The sequence below is a fragment of the Hylobates moloch genome, unplaced genomic scaffold (assembly GCF_009828535.3).
Source record: "Hylobates moloch isolate HMO894 unplaced genomic scaffold, HMol_V3 SCAFFOLD_10, whole genome shotgun sequence".
Taxonomy (NCBI): Eukaryota; Metazoa; Chordata; class Mammalia; order Primates; family Hylobatidae; genus Hylobates; species Hylobates moloch.
In genome coordinates, this window is record NW_026652285.1 from 107,931,388 (window position 1) to 107,950,932 (window position 19,545).

Consider the following 19,545-nt stretch of genomic DNA (forward strand, 5'->3'; position numbering starts at 1 on the left):
CTTGTTTCACTTTGGGGAGAATTTGGTAAAGGGATAATTCGCCAGGTGCAGACAGGCTGGGGAGATCGCAGGGGACAGCTCGGCACCCTGGGCCAGAGTCAGCACACCTAGGCCTGAAGAGGCAAAGATGGGCAGAGGACACCAGAGCCAGGACACAGACACCACAGAGACATAGTGAGAGCACGCATGCAGGAGCACACAAGCGAAAGGGTTGCGGAGACAGGGGCTCAAGGCAGGGAGCACGGGGAGAAGCTGGGCAGAGCAGGAATGGCACAGGGACCTGTGCCAGGGCCACAATGCAAACTCTGCAGCCTGGACACCATGGGGACAGCGGACCCATCACAGCATGCCCATGATGTGAAAGACTGGGTAGCTGCTGAAACTGTGGTAGAGGAGGATGCACCAAGTGGGAAAATTCTCACCACAGGCTTGCTGGGTGCAAACAGCAGGTAATAGAGCAGGGTGTACACGGTCACCAGCTTCTTATGCACACACACACACACACACACACACACAGGGCTCAACAACAGACACGCAAAGACCGAAAGGAGGATGCCAAGTGTCCACGCTGGCCCCGTGGTGTGAGGGACGGCTCAGCCTCCAGCCATTCTCCTCACTCAGTGACCCCACCTGTGCCCGCGGGCACGGAGTTACCGCCTCACCTCTGCTCTGAGCTCTGGGGACAGACACCCCAGTCTCAAAGCCGCCCAACACAGAACACATCTAAACCCCTCCCTCAGCTACTCCCCACCCCTGGGTGTGTACCCCCCTACACTGCCTGTATCACAAGGGCCTCTCAACTCCTTCCTCCTGACTCCGGCAGCCCCCGCATCCCATCCCTCAACATGGTCACCGGTTTTAGCTCCTCTCAAACAACCTGAAACAACTGAGTTCGTTCTATGCCATGCTGTCTCACTGAACCATTCATTTATGTGAATTATTTAAAACCACTTTTAAATAGTGTCTTCATCTTAAATCCCAACTTAAATCGCCACATGTTAAAAATGTTTCTCCACTTTAGGTGTGCTAACTGGCTCCAGGCTGGAATCAGCTGTGGGCCCTCCTATCACACAAAGCACAAAGCTCACTCTTACTCCAAGGGAAGGTTCCTTCATCCCCTCCCCCAATTCTGGCACAGTCAATTCTACCCCAGATATGGTTATCCAAATTAGGTCTTCATGATGAAAATTCATTTCCGAAAAAACGTTTTTTAAACAACTCTTTTTCTAGAGTAGTTTAGCCTTTAAGCAGCTCTATACCCTTTTTCACTAGAATCAAACTAATTCTTCCCCGAAGAGCAAACAAATACTCTCCTTTGAAGACTTCACAATACTTGAAATGCAAGAGGATTTCACTCTTTATGTCTATCAGACCATAAAGAGCACACCTAAACTGCCAATTCAACTTTCTAATCTTTAGATCATTTCTTAAACAGTGTAACACATGGTGGAAAAGAGAACAGAAAAACACCTGTTCCATAAACAATGTTAGAATTAGGTACACATCCTTGAAGGAATTTCCTGCTAGTATCATTCCCGGCCTCTGGAAAGGGGACCGAACGGCCAGAAGGGCAGGGACAGAAGGAAAATCTTTCATAAGCCAATACAAATTGCTTATTTTAAAAAAAAGGTAACTTCAATGAATATTTTAAACTAAAACAAAAAGGGACACAAGATGGTGAACTGATTCTAAAAGCAGAAAGACAGACTTACAGGTATTCAGGTTCTTCGGGGTGCAGGTAGTGCCTGTGACAGCCTTCCGCCGGCAGCTGCACGGGGGGCTGCAGGTCAGCCGAGGTCCCTGCAGCGGGGCTGCCTAGGAAGCTGCGTTTGGTCGCGTTGGAGATAGGTACAGGAGGCCGGCTGCTCTTCTGGTGTAACACTGTTTTCGCTGCAGAAATAGTGTTTTTGCATGATTACTTACAACACTAACCAGAAGCACAGAAAAAAACCTACAGCTTTTATAAGCACTAACTCAACCTTTTATTGAAACCAAACTTCTGCCCAAAAAAAACTGGTTTCAAGTTTAACAAATGTATTCTGTAATAACAAGTACTAAAATATTGTACCAAAATAAATACTAAAATTAAAAGACACAACACAGATGAGAAGAAGAAAAACTGAGAGGAAATGTAAGCCCAGCTGATGGGCTCTGTCTTGGTCACCGTCTAGCACCCGCACAAAAGCCCTCCACTGGTGGGCTGCTTCCAAAACCATGTGCCACCTTCACCAAGCCTGGTGCTAGACAAGATGCCCACCACCTAGGCTCCTGGGAGAAGGCTTGGGGCTCAGCTCCAGAGAGCCACCTCACCCAGCCCAGCCAGCGAGGGACCAAAGCAGGGTCAGAAGGGCGCTTATCTAAGCCCAGCATGTGGGCAGCTGCTCTGGTGGGTCCCTTCAGCTCCAGCCCCTGGGGATCAGGTGAGGTGCTGAGCCTGGCTAGGGCACCATTCCCTTTCTTGGCCCACGCCTGCTCACCCACCTCTCTCCCAAAGGGTCAGCCCCAAACAGTGACTCTGTATCTAAGGCTGCTTCCCAGAGAACTAACCTATGGGAGGTGGTGCCAGAAGCAGCTCAAGAAGGCAAGAAGTGGGGCCATATGGTGGGGACCAGTGGGAGGGCACCCACTAGGTGATGTGTTGTGAACACGGAGGAGGGAAGTAAGGACAAGGGGGTGGTGGCTGCACTGAGTTCTGCAGACAGTCTAGGGAAAAGATAAAGAAGGCTGAGAGGCAGCAATGTGTGACCAAAAGCCAAGGGCACCAAGCTGTGCTCTACTGCAGCCAGGGGCCAGGACCAGAAATGAATGGCTGCCAGGGAAGCTAAACTCCCAACCCAAGAAGGCTGCAAGGCCAAGGTGAGGCCCTAGATGGGAAGGAAAGAGACTATGACTCATGGCATACAAACTTCTAGGCCTGGAGAACCTCAAATTCTCGGATTACCTGAAATTCTTTGAGCCTACAGAGGAGGGCTCCCCTCCCTGTTAAGGGCCAGCATCCCTGCTGGCCCCACGCTTAGATGATACAGATCTCTCTCTCAAGATGACATGTGCTCCCTCAGGCACATTATAATCAAATTGTCAAAGACAAAAAGAATTTTGAAAGCAGCAAGAGAAAAGTGATTCATCACATACATGGGAACCCCCATTAGACTATCAGTAGGTTTCTCAGCAGAAACCTGCAGGCCAGAAAGAAATGGGATGATATATTCAAAACACTGAAAGGAAGGGAAAAAACCCCAACCAAGAACATTTTATCTGGCGAAGCAATACTTCAGAAACACAGAGGAAATAAAAACATTCCCAGACAAACAAAAGTTGAGGGAGTTCATCACCACTGCACCTGCCTTCCAAGAATGGCTAAAAGGAATTCTTCATATTGAATAAAGAGAACACTAAATAGCAACACAAAAACATAAAAAGTATGAAACTTATTGGTAAAGGGAAATATACAGACACAAACATAATGCTGTATTACCATAACAATGGTAGATACATCGCTTTTAATTCCATTATAAAAGTTAAAAGAGGCCAGGCACGGTGGCCCATGCCTGTAATCCCAACACTTTGGAAGGCTGAGATGGGAGGACCACTTGAGCTCAGGAGTTCTAGACTAGACTGGGCAACACAGCAAGCCCTCATCTCTACTAAAAAAAAAAAAAAATTAAAAAAAGTAGCTAGGTGTGGTGGCGCATGCCTGTAGTCCCAGCTACTTGGGAGGCTGAGGTAGGAGGATTGCTTGAGCCCAGGAGTCTGAGGCTGCAGTGAGCAATGATCAAGCCACTGCACTTCAGTCCAGCCTGGGCAACAGAGCAAGACCTTGTCTCAAAGAAGAAAAAAAGGTAAAAGACAAAAATATTTAAAATAACAATAAATTGGCTGGGCACGGTGGCTCACACCTGTAATCCCAGTACTTTGGAAGGCCGAAGCAGGTGGATAACCTGAGGCAGGGAGTTCAAGACCAGCCTGGCCACATGGTGAAACCCCATGTCTACTGAAAATACAAAAATTAGCCAGGCGTGGTGGCGGATACCTGTAGTCCCAACTACCCAGGAGGCTGAGACAGGAGAATCACTTGAACCCGGGAGGCGGAGGTTGCAGTGAGCTGAGATCGTGCCACTGCACTCCAGCCTGGGCAACAGAGAGAGACTCTGTCATAAATAAATAAGTTATGTTAACAATTACATAAATAGTTATGAATGGTGGCATTAACTGCACACCATGTAGAGGGGGGAGGTAAAAGCTGAGAGGTCTTGCATATAAGTGAAGGTGAGTTGTCATCATCTTAAAACAGACAACTGTATCTTATGTAAGCCCCAGGCAATGACTACTGAAGTTACACAAAAGAAAAAGAGAAGGGAAAGCAAAAACCATTAACACAAAAAGCAACAATAAAACACAAATGAAGACAGCAAGAGACAAAGACATGCAAAAGAACTGTTAGATAGACAAAACAGTTAACAAAACGGAAAAAGGAAATCCTTTCCTATCAATAATTACTTCAAACAAAAATGGATTCAACTCACTAATCAAAAGATAGAAAGTAGCTAAATGAACTAAAAACCAAGCATCAACAGTATACTGCCTACAGGAAACCCACTTTTGAGTGAAGAACACAGGCTAAAAGTGAAGGGATGAAAAGATATTCCACGCATGCAAATGGTAACCCAAAGAAAGCAGGCATGGCTATACTTACCTCAGACAAAACAGACTTTACGTCAAAAACTGTCTCTACAGACAAAAAGTCATTATGTAATAATAAAAGGGTCAATTCAACAGAAAGCTGTAACAACTGTAAACATCTATGTACTGACATCAGACCTAAATATATAAAGCAATATTGACAGATCTCAAAGGAGAAACAGAAATACAGTAATAGCAGAAGGCTTCAATACCCCACTTCAAATACTGGATAGAATATCCAGACAGGAAATTTAACAATAACAAAAACAAAGAAAAGCAGGCTTACACAACACTCCAGACTAAATGACCTCACAGAGACATACGCACTTTTCACCCGACAGCAGCAGAATACATATTTTTCTCAAGCACATGTGACCCATTCTCCAGAACAGATCATATGTTAAGTCATAAAACAAGTCTTAAAAAATTTAAGAAGATCAAAATCATGTCATGTATCTTTTCCAACCACAATGGGATGAACCTAAAATTAATTACAGCAAGAAGGCCGGGCACAGTGGCTCATGCCTGTAATCCCAGCACTTTGGGAGGCTGAGGCGGGCAGATCACCTAAGGTCAGGAGTTCAAGACCAGCCTGGCCAACACACTGAAACGCCATCTCTACTAAAAATACGAAAAATTAGCTGGGCGTGGTGGCGGGCGCCTGTAATCCCAGCTACTTGGGAGGCTGAGGCAGGAGAATCGCTTGAACCTGGGAGGCGGAGGTTGCAGTGAGCCAAGATCGCTCCGGCCTGGGTGACAGAGACTCATCTCAAAAAAATAAAAAAGTAACGGCAAGAAAACAGGATGACTGACAAATATATGGAAACTAAACAACACATTCTTAAACTACCATTAAGTAAAAAAGGAAATCAAAAGGGAATTTTAAAAGTATCTCAAGCTGAATGAAGCAGAACACAACATACCAAAACTTGCATGATGCAGTATTAACAAGGAAGTCTGGGGCCAGATGAGGTGGCGCAGACCTGTAATCCCAGCACTTTAGGAGGCCGAAGTGGGAGGACTGCTTGAGGCCAGGAGTTCAAGACAAATCTGGCCAACATAGCGAGACCCCATCTCTCTTTTTTTTTTAATTAAAAAAAAAAAAAAGGAATTCTGTAGCAATCAACACCTCCATTAATGAAGAAGGAGGACTTTTAATAACAACCTAACTTCACACCTCAAAGACTAGGAAAGGAAGAACAAACTAAGCTCAAAGTTAGCAAAAGAAAGGAAATAATAAAGGTCAGAGCAGAAATAGATCAAATAGAGAAAAACAATAGAAAAAAATCAACAAAACTAAGTTGGTTTTGTGAAGACAAAATCGACAAACCAATGAAGAAAAAGACTCAAATAAAATCAAAAGTAAAAGAGGAGATATTATAATAGGTGCCTCAGAAATAAAAATGATCACAAGGGCCTATTACAAACACTTATATGCCAACAAACTGAATAACGCAGAAGAAATGGATAAATCTCTAGAAATATACAATCTATGAAGACTGAACAAAGAAGATATCTAAAGCCTAAACAGACAGTAATAAATAGAGATTGAAGCAGTAATCACAAACCTCCCAACAAAGAAAAAGCCCAGGACCAGATGGCTTCACTGCTGACTTCTACCACTTCTTCTTAAATCCTTCATTTTATGAAGACAGCATCACCCTGATACCAAAGGCAGACATAGACACCAGAAAGAAAGAAAACTACAGGCCAATATCTCTGATTAACACAGATGTAAAAATCCTCAATAAAATACTAACAAACCAAATTCAACATTACATCAAAAAGATTATACACCATGATTAAGTGGAATTCCTCCCTGGAATGCCAGGTTGGTTCAACAAAGGCAAATCAATGCAGAACACATTAACAGAATCACAGATAAATACCACATGATCATCTCAACAGTATGCAGAAAAAGCATCTAAGTTCAACATCCATTCATGATTTAAAAAAAACAACTCTACACAAAACAGGTATAGAAGGAGCTTACCTCCTCACAATAAAAACCATTTATGAAAAGCCCACAGCCAGTACCATAATTAATGGGGGAAAGCTGAAAGCTTTTCCTCTAAGATCTGGAACAAGACAAGGATGCCCACTCTCACCTCTTTTATTCAACACAGTACTGGAAATTCTAGTCAGATAAATTAGTCAAAATAAATACACAAAAAAAAAAAAGAAAAAAGGAAATCCAAATTGGAAAGGAAGAAATAAAACTGTCTCACTGTAGATCCAAGGTCTTATACATAGAAAATCCTAAAGGCTCCATAAAATAAGGGTTAGAACTAATCAACGAATTCAGTCAAGTTGCAGGATACAAAATCAACAGGAAAGAACTGTAGCATTTCTATACACTAACAATTATCTAAAAAAGAAATCACGAAAACAATCCAATTTATAATAGCATCAAAAAGAACAAATACTTAGGAATAAATATAACCAATGAGTAAAAGATCTGTACACTGAAAACGATAAAACGCTGATGAAAGAAACTGAAGACAACAAAATTAGTGTAAAGATATCCCATATTCATAGATTGACGTAATATTATCAAAATGTCCATACTACCAAAAATGACCTACAAATTCACTGCAATCCCTATCAAAATCCCAATGGCATTTTCCACCAAAACAGAAAAACAAACCTAAAATCTGTATGGAACCACAAAAGACCCAAAATAGCCACAGTAATCTTGAGAAAGAACAACAAAGGTAAAAACATCACACTCCCTGATTTCAAATTATACTACGAAGCTATAGTAAAACACTATCATACTGGCATAAAAACAGACACAAGCCAATGAAACAGAATTGAGGTATACGGTTAACTAATCTTTGACAAAGGTGCCAAAAATACACCATGGGGAAAGGATAGTACCTTCAATAAATGTTGGGAAAACTGGATAACCAGATGTAGAAGAATGAAACTGGACCCTTACTTCACACTGGAGACTTAAACCAAGACTAATTAATCGAATTAAGACCTGAAACTGTGAAACTCTAGGGAAATAAGCTCCTTGACATTAGCCTTGGTGATGATTTGGTTATCACACCAAAAGCACAACTAACAAAAACAAAAATAAACCACAGGAACGATACCAAATGAAAAAGGTTCTGCAAAGCAAAGGAAACAAACAAAATGAGATGGCAGCCTACAGACTGAGAAACTATTTACAAACTATATGGCTGATAAGAGGTTAACATCCAAAACACATAAGTAACTCAACTCAATAGCAAAAATACAAATAACCCAAATAAAAAGCAGGCTAAGGTCTTAAATAGGCATTTTTTCCAAAGAAGATACACAGGTGGCCAACAGGTATGTGAAGAGTTGCTCAACATGACCAGTCATCAGGGAGTGCAAATCAACACCACAATAAGGCATCACTCACGCCTGTCAGGATGGCTATTATCAAAAAGACAAGAGATGAGTATTGAGGAGAATGTGGAGAAAAGGTGAACTTTGCATACTGTTGGTGGGAACACAAATTGGTATAGCCATTCTGAAAAACAGTATGGAGGTTACTCAAAAAACTGAAAATAGAATTACCATATGATCCAGCAATCCCTCTTCTGGGTATATATCCAAAGGAAATGAAATCGATGTCACTAAGAGTTATGTGCACTCCCATGTTTACTGCGGCACAATTCATAATTGCCCAGATATAAAATCAATCTGTTTGTCAACAGATGAATAAAGAAATTGTGATATACAGAGACATACAATGGAATATTACTCAACCTCAAAAAAGAAGGAAGTCTTGTCATTTGTGACAACACAGATGGACCTGGAAGATATTATGTACAGTGTATAAGCCAGACACAGAAAGAAAAATACTGCTTGATCACACGTGTATGTGGAATCTAAAAAGTAGAACTTAAGCAGAGAAGTGTTTGCCAGGGGCTGGAGGGTGAGGGGAACAGGGAGATGATGGTCAAAGGGCACCAAGTTTCCATTTTAAGGTGAGTAAGGCAGCATGGGACTATAGTTAGCAATACTATGTTGTCTATTTGAAATGTGCTGAGAGATTGTAAGTGTTCTCACCACATACAAAGGTAACCATGTGAAGAGATGGATGTTAACTAGCTTGACCATGGTAACCAGTTCACTATGTATACGTGTATCAAAACATCATGCTGTTTATACACACTTTTAATCTTCAGTAGGACCTGCCCCCATCTTCCCTCTCGGTCACCAGGCCTACAACCAGGGTGACATCCAACAAAGCCCTTGCCTGGGAGAAAAGGGCCACACACCCCGTGGAGCTGCAGGGTGTAGCCAGCCAGTTTCAGCAGCCAGGGGAGGCTGTGAAGTGCTGGACTCTGAGGGCCCTTGTCAAGGGAGCTGGCTGAGGAAAAATGTGTCCATTTGGGAGTACCCCCGAGCACAGGATTTGGCAGGAAGTGGGTGATGATGCACATGTACTAACAGCAGGCCCTTACCAAGTAAGGGAGAAGTACCATAACTGCCAAGGGACAGCAGAGGAGGGGCTAGGACCCCTCTCCCCCCACACACACAGCAGAAGCATGGGGAGCGTGCTGGTCAGAAGGGTACCGACAGCAGCACCAGGCAGCCCCATGGTTGCCCCCTTCAGTACACCAGGGCTGTTTGAAGCAACGATTGGCAGGGAAGCAATCACCGTGGCAAGGGGAAGACAGAGTTCCAAAGTGAGAAGCTTCACGGAGGTATCAGAAACCAGGTGGCCTTAGTGACTATGGTAAATGGCAAGGCTGGAGGGGCGGCCATGGGGCCTGGTCAGCAAAGTCACAGAATTGAGAACAGGGCCCTGCTTCACTAGGCACAAAACGCAGAGCCAACAAGGGCACTGGTGAGCTTATCCCATGAGAAGAAACCAAGAAAGGATGACTGGATGCTAAGGGCAGCTGCACCCCCACTGGAATTCAGTATGCCATGCTGGACGGATCCAAATTACACCCTAGTGGCATAAAAATTATTTTGATGGCTGGGCACGGTGGCTCACGCCTGTAATCCCAGCACTTTGGGAGGCCGGAGCAGGCAGATCACCTGAGGTCAGGAGTTCTAGACCAGCCTGGCCAACATGGCGAAACCCCGTCTCTACTAAAAAATGCAAAAATTAGCTGGGCGTGGTGGTGCGCACCTGTAATCCCAGCTACTTGGGAGATTGAGGCAGGAGAATCACTTGAACCCAGGAGGTGGAGGCTGCAGTGAGCTGAGATTGTGCCACTGCTCTCCAGCCTGGGTGACAGAGCAAGACCCTGTCTCAAAACAAAAAACAAAAACAACAAAAAAATTATTTTGACATTTGCTATCCAACAGACTCAAAAACAGCTTTTTCAGAGCCTCTCTTATCTGACCAGGGGCAGAAACTTCGGAAAGAGAGGTGCCAAAATCCCCTCTGGGGCAGACTTCCTGCCCAAAAGCACCCAGAGAAGTCCATGTGCATCTACAGACACATGTCACCACGTACCTTTACCCGTTCCGCAGCCACACATCGCCACGTACCTTCTACCCCGTTCTACAGACACACGTCACCACGCACTTTCTACCCTGTTCTATAGACACACATTGTCATGCACTTTCTACTCCATTCTCAAGACACACATCATCACACACTTTCTACCTGTTCTGCAGACACGGTTCGCTACACACTTTCTACTCGGTTTAGCTCCCTTCGGTTCTGCTCCCATATGAGCCTATCTGCCTTTCCTGAGGAAACTGATTCGTCCTTCCCATACAAGCTTCTTCTCTCCCTGCTTCCCTGCTGATGCAGGGTGTATGAGTCCCTATTTCTAGCTACTCAGCAAAGCCACTGCTTCTGTGCCCACCATATGCGTATGAAGAGCTATGAGTCTGTGTCCGTATTTCCTCCCAACAATGCTCAGTCTCTGGGACCAGCAACACTAAGGTGAGCGTGCATGGCAATGGTTCCCCAGTCATTCCCAAAGGGACCACCAGCTACGTTCCCAGATGAGTATGCAATGGGAAAGGGAGGGGACATCACATCCCATGGCCTACAAGTATCAGTGGAGGGAGAACCTGCCACAGGAGTCTCTGGCAAGTCAGGTGGGAGAGCACAACACAAGATCCCGGGACTCTAGAGCCACAGAGAATCACGCAACATTAACAACAGCCCGATGTGCACAGGGCACTGCACGCCTGCTGACGGTGTGTTCAGAACTGCCCATCACAAGCTGGGTTCTGCCACCCACTCACTCCAGGGCATAAGGCCGAGTGCACCCACAAGACGGAGTTGTGTCTTGGGACTGAGCCTGCACAGGAGCAGGGGCATGAGCTGCAGGCAGAGCCCAGACCCTCGCGAGCTACCACCAGGGCACCAGCAGCCCACCGAGCTCCTCTCTACAGCCACACGAGGGTCCCTGACGACCACAGATGGAAAAGGGGAAAGCCTGGGCACGGTTAACAGTGGGTCAACTGGGAATGCAGACAAACTCTGCCATCAGCCACTCTCAGGCCAGGACAACAGACACGCACATGAAGCAGCTAGAGGTAGGCAGGTATGGAGACTAAGAGCACGGACTACCACCTGCCAAGACCAGTGCTGACCCCTAATACAGCCCGTCCTGGAGAAGACCAACCAATCACTTGGCAGCAAGGTAACGACAACGGACCCCTTGCAGCCTGGAAGGGCCAGCAGTTCACTTTTCCAAGAGCAGACCTGCATTCTGCATCTGAGTGTTGGCCTCTCCTGGCCATAGGGCTTCAGCAGGCACCACTACCCAACAGTTGGCAGTAGGACCCACTGCACAGGGCCCCACGTAATACTGTATCAGACCAGGGAAAGTCCCCAACCTCAGAGGTGCAGAGCAGGCCCATGACTATGAGGTCCCCCTCCCCCGCTATGTCTGATCCCAGAGTGAACTGGAGCTACAGCTGCTTCCTAGCATTCCTGACTCCTCATTCCTAAGGACCAGCAGGCAAGAAGAGGAGCCCCGCAAGAAGAAGGGGGCTCCAGCCACGACTCACGATGGGGTCCGATGGGAAGAGGCCTTTCCCACCAGGAAGAACAGGCGAAACCACCTCATAAGCAGCAGGAAAAACAAGACTTCCTTCTTGAGCTGGACAGTATCATGAAAAGTGTGAAGAAAGGCAGGAGAAAGGTGGCTGGCAAGATCAAACAGCTCCAATCTGCAGCTCCCAGCAAGATCAACACAGAAGGCTGGTGATTTCTACATTTCCTACTGAGGTACCCAGCTCCTTTCACTGGGGCTGATTAGACAGTGGGTGCAGCCCACAGAAGGCAAGCTGAAGCACGGTGGGGAATTGCCTCACCCAGGAAACACAATGGGTCGGGGAACTCCCTCTTCCAGCCAAGGGAAGCCGTAAGGAATGGTGCATTCTGGTCCAAATACTATGCTTTTCCCACAGTCTTCGCAACCCGCAGACCAGGAGATTCCCCTCGGGTGCCTACACCACCGGGGCCCTGGGTTTCCAGCACAAAACTGGGCAACCATTTGGGCAGACACAGAGCTAGTTGCGGGAGTTTTTTTTCATACCCCAGTGGTGCCTGGAACACCAGCGAGGCAGAACTGTTCACTCCCCTGGAAAGGGTGCGAAGTCAGGGAGCCAAGTGGTCTAGCTCAGTGGATCCAACCCCCACAGAGCCCAGCAAGCTAAGATCCACTGGCTTGAAATTCTCGCTGCAGCACAGTAGTCTGAAGTTGACCTGGGGTGCTCAAGCTTGGTGGGAGGAGGGACGTCCGCCATTACTGAGGCTTGAGTAAGCGGGTTTTTCCCTCACAGTGTAAACAAAGCCGCCAGGAAGTTCAAACTGGGTGGAGCCCTCCAGAGCTGGGCAAAGTCGCTGTAGCCAGACTGCCTCTCTAGATTCCTCCTCTCTGAGCAGGGCATCTCTGAAAGAAAGGTATTAGCCCTAGTCAGGGGCTTATACATAAAACTCCCATCTCCCTGGGACAGAGCACCTAGGGGAAGGGGCGGCTATGGGTGTAGCCTCAGCAGACTTAAACATCACCGCCTCCTGGCTCTGAAGAGAGCACTGGCTCTCCCGGCACAGCGCTCGAGCTCTGCTAAGGGACAGACTGCCTCAAGTAGGTCCCTGACCCCCGTGCCTCCTGACTGGGAGACACCTCCTAGCAGGGGTCAACAGACACCTCATAAAGGAGAGCTCCGGTTGACATCCGGAGGGTGCCCTTCTGGGACAAAGCTTCCAGAAGAAGGAACAGGCAGCAATTTTTGCTGTTCTGCAACCTCTGCTGGTGATATCCAGGGAAACAGGGTTTGGGGTGGACCTCCAGCAAACTCCAGCAGACCTGCAGCAGAGGGACCTGGCTTTTAGAAGGAAAACTAACAAACAGAAAGGAACAACATCAACATCAACAAAAAGGACGTCCACACAAAAACCCCATCCAAAGGTCACCAACATCAAAAACCAAAGGCAGATAAATCCACGAAGATGAGGAATAACCAGTGTAAAAAGGCTGAAAATTCCAAAAACCAGAATGCCTCCTCTCCTCCAAAGCATCACAACTCCTTGCCAGTAAGGGAACAAAGCTGGACGAAGAATGTGTTTGACAAATTGACAGAAGTAGGCTTCAGAAGGTGGGTAATAACAAATTCCTCTGAGCTAAAGGACCATGTTCTAACTTAATGCAAGGAAGCTAAGAACCCTGAAAAAAGGTTAGAGGAATTGCTAACTAGAATAACCAGTTTAGAGAAGAACACAAATGACCTGACGGAGCGGAAAAACACAGCACAAGAACTTCATGAAATATACACAAGTATCAATAGCCGAATCGATCAAGCGGAAGAAAGGATATCAGAGACTGAAGATCAACTTAATGAAATAAGGCATGAAGACAAGATTAGAGAAAAAAAGAATGAAAAGGAACAAACAAAGCCTCCGAGAAATATGGGACTATGTGAAAAGATCAAACCTACGTTTGACTGATGTACCTGAAAGTGATGGGGAGAATGGAACCAAGTTGAAAAACAAACTTCAGGATATTATCCAGGAGAACTCCCCAACCTAGCAAGACAGGCCAACATTCAAATTCAGGAAATACGGAGAACAACACAGATACTCCACGAGAAGAGCAACCCCAAGACACAATCGTCAGATTTATCAAGGTTGAAACGAAGGAAAAAATGTTAAGTGCAGCCAGAGAGAAAGGTCAGGTTACCCACAAAGGGAAGCCCATCAAACTAACAGCAAATCTCTCTGCAGATACCCTGAAAGCCAGAAGAGAGTGAGGGCCAATATTCCAACATTCTTAAAGAAAAGAATTTTCAATCCAGAATTTCATATCCAGCCAAACTAAGCTTCATAAGCGAAGGAGAAATAAAATCCTTTACAGACAAGCAAATGTTGAGAGATTTTGTCACCACTAGGCCTTACAAGAGCTCCTGAAGGAAGCACTAAACATGGAAAGGAAAAACCGGTACCAGCCACTGCAAAAAGATACCAATTGTAAAGACCATCAACACCATCTATGAAGAAACTGCATCAACTAACGGGCAAAATAACCAGCTAGCATCATAATGACAGGATCAAATTCACACATAACAATATTAACCTTAAATGTAAATGGGCTAAATGCCCCCAGTTAAAAGACACAGACTGGGCCAGGTGTGGTGGCTTGCACCTGTAATCCCAGCACCTTGGAAGGCCGTGGCAGGTGAATTACCTGAGGTCGGGAGTTCGAGACCAGCCTGACCAACATGGAGAAACCCCATCTCTACTAAAAATACAAAATTAGCTGGGTGTGGTGGCGCAGGCCTGTAATCCCAGCTACTTGGGAAGCTGAGGCAGGAGAATCGCTTGAACCCGGGAGGCGGAGGCTACAGTGAGCCAAGACCACGCCACTGCACTCCAGCCTGGGCAACAAGAGCAAAACTCCATCTCAAAATAAACAAATAAATAAAAAGACAGACTGCAAATTGGATAAAGAGTCAAGACCCATCAGTGTGCTGTATTCAGGAAACCCATCTCATGTACAAAGACACACAAAGACTCAAAATAAAGGGATGGAGGAATATTTACCAAGCAAATGGAAAGCAAAAAAGAGGCAGGGGGTGCAATCCTAGCCTCTGATAAAACAGACTTTAAACCAACAAAGATCAAAAAAGACAAAGAAAGGCATTACATAATGGTAAAGGGATCAATGCAATAAGAAAGCTGGCTGGGTGCGGTGGCTCATGCCTGTAATCCCAGCACTTTGGGAGGCCGAGACAGGTGGATCACGAGGTCAGGAGATCGAGACCATCCTGGCTAACACGGTGAAACTCCGTCTCCACTAAAAAATACAAAAAAAAATTGGCTGGGTGTGGTGGCGGGCACCTGTAGTCCCAGCTACTCGGGAGGCTGAGGCAGGACAATGGCGTGAACCTGGGAGGCGGAGCTTGCAGTGAGCCAAGAGCGCGGTGCCACTGCTCTCCAGCCTGGGCGGCAGAGCAAGACTCCGCCTCAAAAAAAAAAAAAAAAAAAAAAAAAAAAAGAGCTAACTATCCTAAATACATAAGCACCCAATAGAGGAGCACCCAGATTCATAAAGCAAGCTCTTAGAGACCTACAAAGAGACTTAGACTGCCAGACAATAATAGTGGGAGACTTTAACACCCCACTGTCAATATTAGACAGATGGAGACAGAAAATTAACAACAATATTCAGGACTTGAATTCAGCTCTGGACCAAGCAGACCTAATAGACATCAACAGAACTCTCCACCCCAAATCAACAGAATATACATTCTTCTCAGTACCACGTAGCACTTATTCTAAAATTGACCACACAATTGGAAGTAAAACACTCCTCAGCAAATGCCAAACAATGGAAATCATAACAAACAGTCTCTCAGACCACAGTGCAATCAAATTAGACCTCAGGATGAAGAAACTCACTCAAAACCGCACAACTACATGGAAACTGAACAACCTGCTCCTGAATGACTACTGGGTAAATTACAAAATTAAGGCAGAAATAAAGAAGTTCTTTGAAACAAACGGGAACAAAGAGATAACGTACCAGAATCTCTGGGACACAGCTCAAGCAGTGTTTAGAGGGAAATTTACAGCACTAAATGCCCATATCAGAAAGCTGGAAAGATCTGAAATCGATGCTCAAGAACCAGAGAAGCAAGAGTAAAGAAATTCAAAAGCTAACAGAAGACAAGAAATAACTAGGATCAGAGCAGAATTGAAGGAGATAAAGACATGAAAAACCCTTCAAAAAAAGCAATGAATCCAGGAGCTGGTTTTTTGAAACGATTAACAAACTAGACTGCTAGCCACACTAATAAAGAAGAAAAGAGAGAAGAATCAAATAGACACAATAAAAAATGATAAAGGGGATATCATCATTGATCCCACAGAAATACAAACTACCATCAGAGAATACTATAAACAACTCAGTGCAAATAAACTAGAAAATCTAGAAGAAACAGACAAATTCCTGGACACACATACCCTCCCAAGACTAAACCAGGAAAAAGTCAAATCCCTGAATAGACCAATAACAAGTTCTGAAATTAAGGCAGTAATTAACAGCCTCCCAACCGAAAAAAGCCCAGGAACAGACGGATTCACAGCCAAATTCTACCAGAGGTACAAAGAGGAGCTGGTACCATTCCTTCTGAAACTATTCCAAACAATAGAAAAAGAGAGACTCCTCCCTAACTCATTTTATGAGGCCAGCATCATCCTGATACCAAAACCCAGCAGAGACACAACAAAAAACATTTCAGGCCAGTATCCTTGATGAACATCAATGCAAAAATCCTCAATAAAATACTGGCAAACTGAATCCAGCAGCACATCAAAAAGCTTATCCACCACGATCAAGTCAGCTTCATCCCTGGGATGCAAGGCTGGTTCAACATATGCAAATCAATAAACGTAATCCATCACATAAACACAGCCAATGACAAAAAACCACATGATTATCTCAATAGATTCAGAAAAGGCCTTCGATAAAATTCAACACCCCTTCATACTAAAAACTCTCAATAAACTAGGTATTGATGGAACGCATCTCAAAATAATAAGAGCTATTTATGACAAACTGACAGCCAACATCATACTGAATGGGCAAAAGCTGGAAGTATTCCCTTTGAAAACCGGTACAAGACAAGGATGCCCTCTCTCACCACTCCTATTCAACATACTATTGGAAGTTCTGGCCAGGGCAATCAGGCAAGAGAAAGAAATAAAGGGTATTCAAATAGGAAGACAGGAAGTCGAATTGTGTCTGTTTGCAGATGACATGATTGTATATTTAGAAAACCTCATTGTCTCAACCCAAAATCTCCTTAGGCTGATAAGCAACTTCAGCAAGTCTCAGGATACAAAATCAATGTGCAAAAATCACAAGCATTCCTATACACCAATAACAGATTAACAGAGAGCCAAATCACGAGTGAACTCTCATTCACAACTGCTACAAAGAAAATAAAATACCTAGGAATCCAACTTACAAGGGATGTGAAGGACCTCTTCAAGGAGAACTACAAACCACTGCTCAAGGAAATAAGAGAGGAAACAAACAAATGGAAAAATATTCCATGCTCATGGATAGGAAGAATCAATATTGTGAAAATGGCCATACTTCCCAAAGTAATTTATAGATTCAATGCTATCCCCATCAAGCTACCACTGACTTTCTTCACAGAATTAAAAAAAACTACTTTAAATTTCATATGGAACCAAAAAAGAGCCCTCATAGCCAAGACAACCTAAGCAAAACAACTGGAGGCATATCACTGACTTCAAAATATACAAGGCAATATAACAAAAAATGGTACTGGTACCAAAAAAGTATATAGACCAAGCTTCCTTACACCTTGTATAAAAATTAACTCAAGATGGATTAAAGACTTAATTAAACATAAGACCTAAAACCATAAAAAACCTAGAAGAAAACCTAGGCAATACCATTCAGGACACAGGCATGGGCAAAGACTTCAAGACTAAAAGAGCAAAAGCAATGGCAACAAAAGCCAAAATTGACAAATGGATCTAATTAAAATAAAGAGCTTCTGCACAGCAAAAGAAACTATCACCAGAGTGAACAGGCAACCTACAGAATGAGAGAAAATTTCTGCAATCTATCCAACTGACAAAGGGCTAATATCCAGAATCTACAAGGAACTTAAAACAAATTTACCAAAAAAAAAAAAAAAAATCAAAAAGTGGGCAAAGGATTTGAATAGACACACTTCTCAAAAGAAGACATTTATGCAGCCAACAAACATATGAAAAAAAGCTCATATCACTGGTCATTAGAGAAATGAAAATCAAAACCACAATGAGATACCATCTCACACCAGTTAGAATGGCGATCATTAAAGTCAGGAAACAACAGGTGCTGGAGAGGATGTGGAGAAATAGGAACACTTTTACGCTGTTGGTGGGAGTGTAAATTAGTTCAACCATTGTGGAAGACAGTGTGGCGATTCCTCAAGGATCTATAAACTGAAATACCATTTGACCCGGCAATCCCATTACTGGGTATATACCCAAAAGATTATAAATCATCCTACTATAGGCCGGGCACAGTGGCTCACAACTGTAATCCCAGCACTTTGGGAGGCTGAGGCGGGTGGATCATGAGGTCAAGAGATCGAGACCATCCTGGCTAACACAGTGAAACCCCATCTCTACTAAAAAAAAAAAAAAAAAAAAAAATACAAAAAAATTAGCTGGGCATGGTGGCAGGCACCTGTAGTCCCAGCTACTCGGGAGGCTGAGGCAGGAGAATGGTGTGAACCCGGGAGGCGGAGCTTGCAGTGAGCTGAGACTGCGACACTGCACTCCAGCCTGGGCGGCAGAGTGAGACTCCGTCTCAAAAAAAATAATAAAATAAAAAAAAAATAAATCATCCTACTATAAAGACACATGCACACGTATGTTTACTGCAGCACTATTCACAATGGCAAAGACTTGGAACCAACCTAAAAGCCCATCTGGATAAAGAAAATGTGGTACATATACACCACAGAATACTATGCAGCCATAAAAAAAAAGGACGAGTTCATGTCCTTTGCAGGGACTTGGATGAAGCTGGAAACCATCATTCTCAGCAAACTAACACAGGAACAGAAAACCAAACACTGCATGTTCTTACTCGTAAGCGGGAGTTGAACAATGAGAACACACAGACACAGGGAGGGGAACATCACACACCGGGGCCTGCTGGGGGGTGGGAGGGCTAGGAGAGGGAGAGCATTAGGAAAAATACCTAATGTAGATGATGGGTTGATGACTGCAGCAAACCACCATAGCACGTGTATACCTATGTAACAAACCTGCAGGTTCTGCACAAGTATCCCAGAACAGGGAAGGGGAGGGGAGTGGGGGGAAGGGGGCAGGAAAGAGGAAGGGGAGGGGGAGGGGGAGGGGGAGGGGGAGGAGTGAAGGGAAGGGAAGCCAGAAAGGACGGGGCAGTGGAGAGGGTGCTGCAGTCATGAAGGCATCAAACAAGGAAAGCCTATTCTACCTTAAATGAAAGAAGAATAGAAACGAATCTGAAAACAAGAGTTAGCAATAGCCTTGACTTAGGGCTAACCTCAATTAAAATGAAGGAAGCAAGTTTAACAGCACCACAGTGTTTCTGGCTATAAGATGGAGTAGTTACCACAGAAGAAGAGCTGGGAAGGAAAGTAAGTCCAGGGATGAAAAATTAGTTCAAGGTCATCCATGAGGAAGTGAGGTGACTTAAGAACATTCTAACAGCAAGGTAACCCAGTTCTAAGCTTTTTGTCTTTACTCTTTCTTATGGTAAAATAGTGCGTGCACACAGAGAGAGAGAGAGAGAGAGAGAGAAACTGCATAAAACATACATAGAGCTTAATAAATAATTATAAAGCAAAATCCAGGTAACCACCACTCGGGTCCAGAAGACAAAGTCA

The 19,545-nt window shown here is 44.5% G+C and overlaps 1 protein-coding gene across 4 annotated transcripts in view; it reads right to left on the reverse strand.

The window, feature by feature from the left end:
• The window catches only part of CAMSAP1 (calmodulin regulated spectrin associated protein 1), a 94,470-nt gene that overhangs the window by 17,191 nt on the left and 57,734 nt on the right, over positions 1–19,545 (reverse strand). For all 4 annotated transcript variants that reach the window (XM_032165623.1, XM_058445161.1, XM_058445162.1 and 1 more), the window contains one exon: positions 1,713–1,890. In XM_032165623.1, the coding sequence (XP_032021514.1) occupies positions 1,713–1,890 (178 nt within the window). The remainder of the gene's footprint in view (positions 1–1,712; positions 1,891–19,545) is intronic.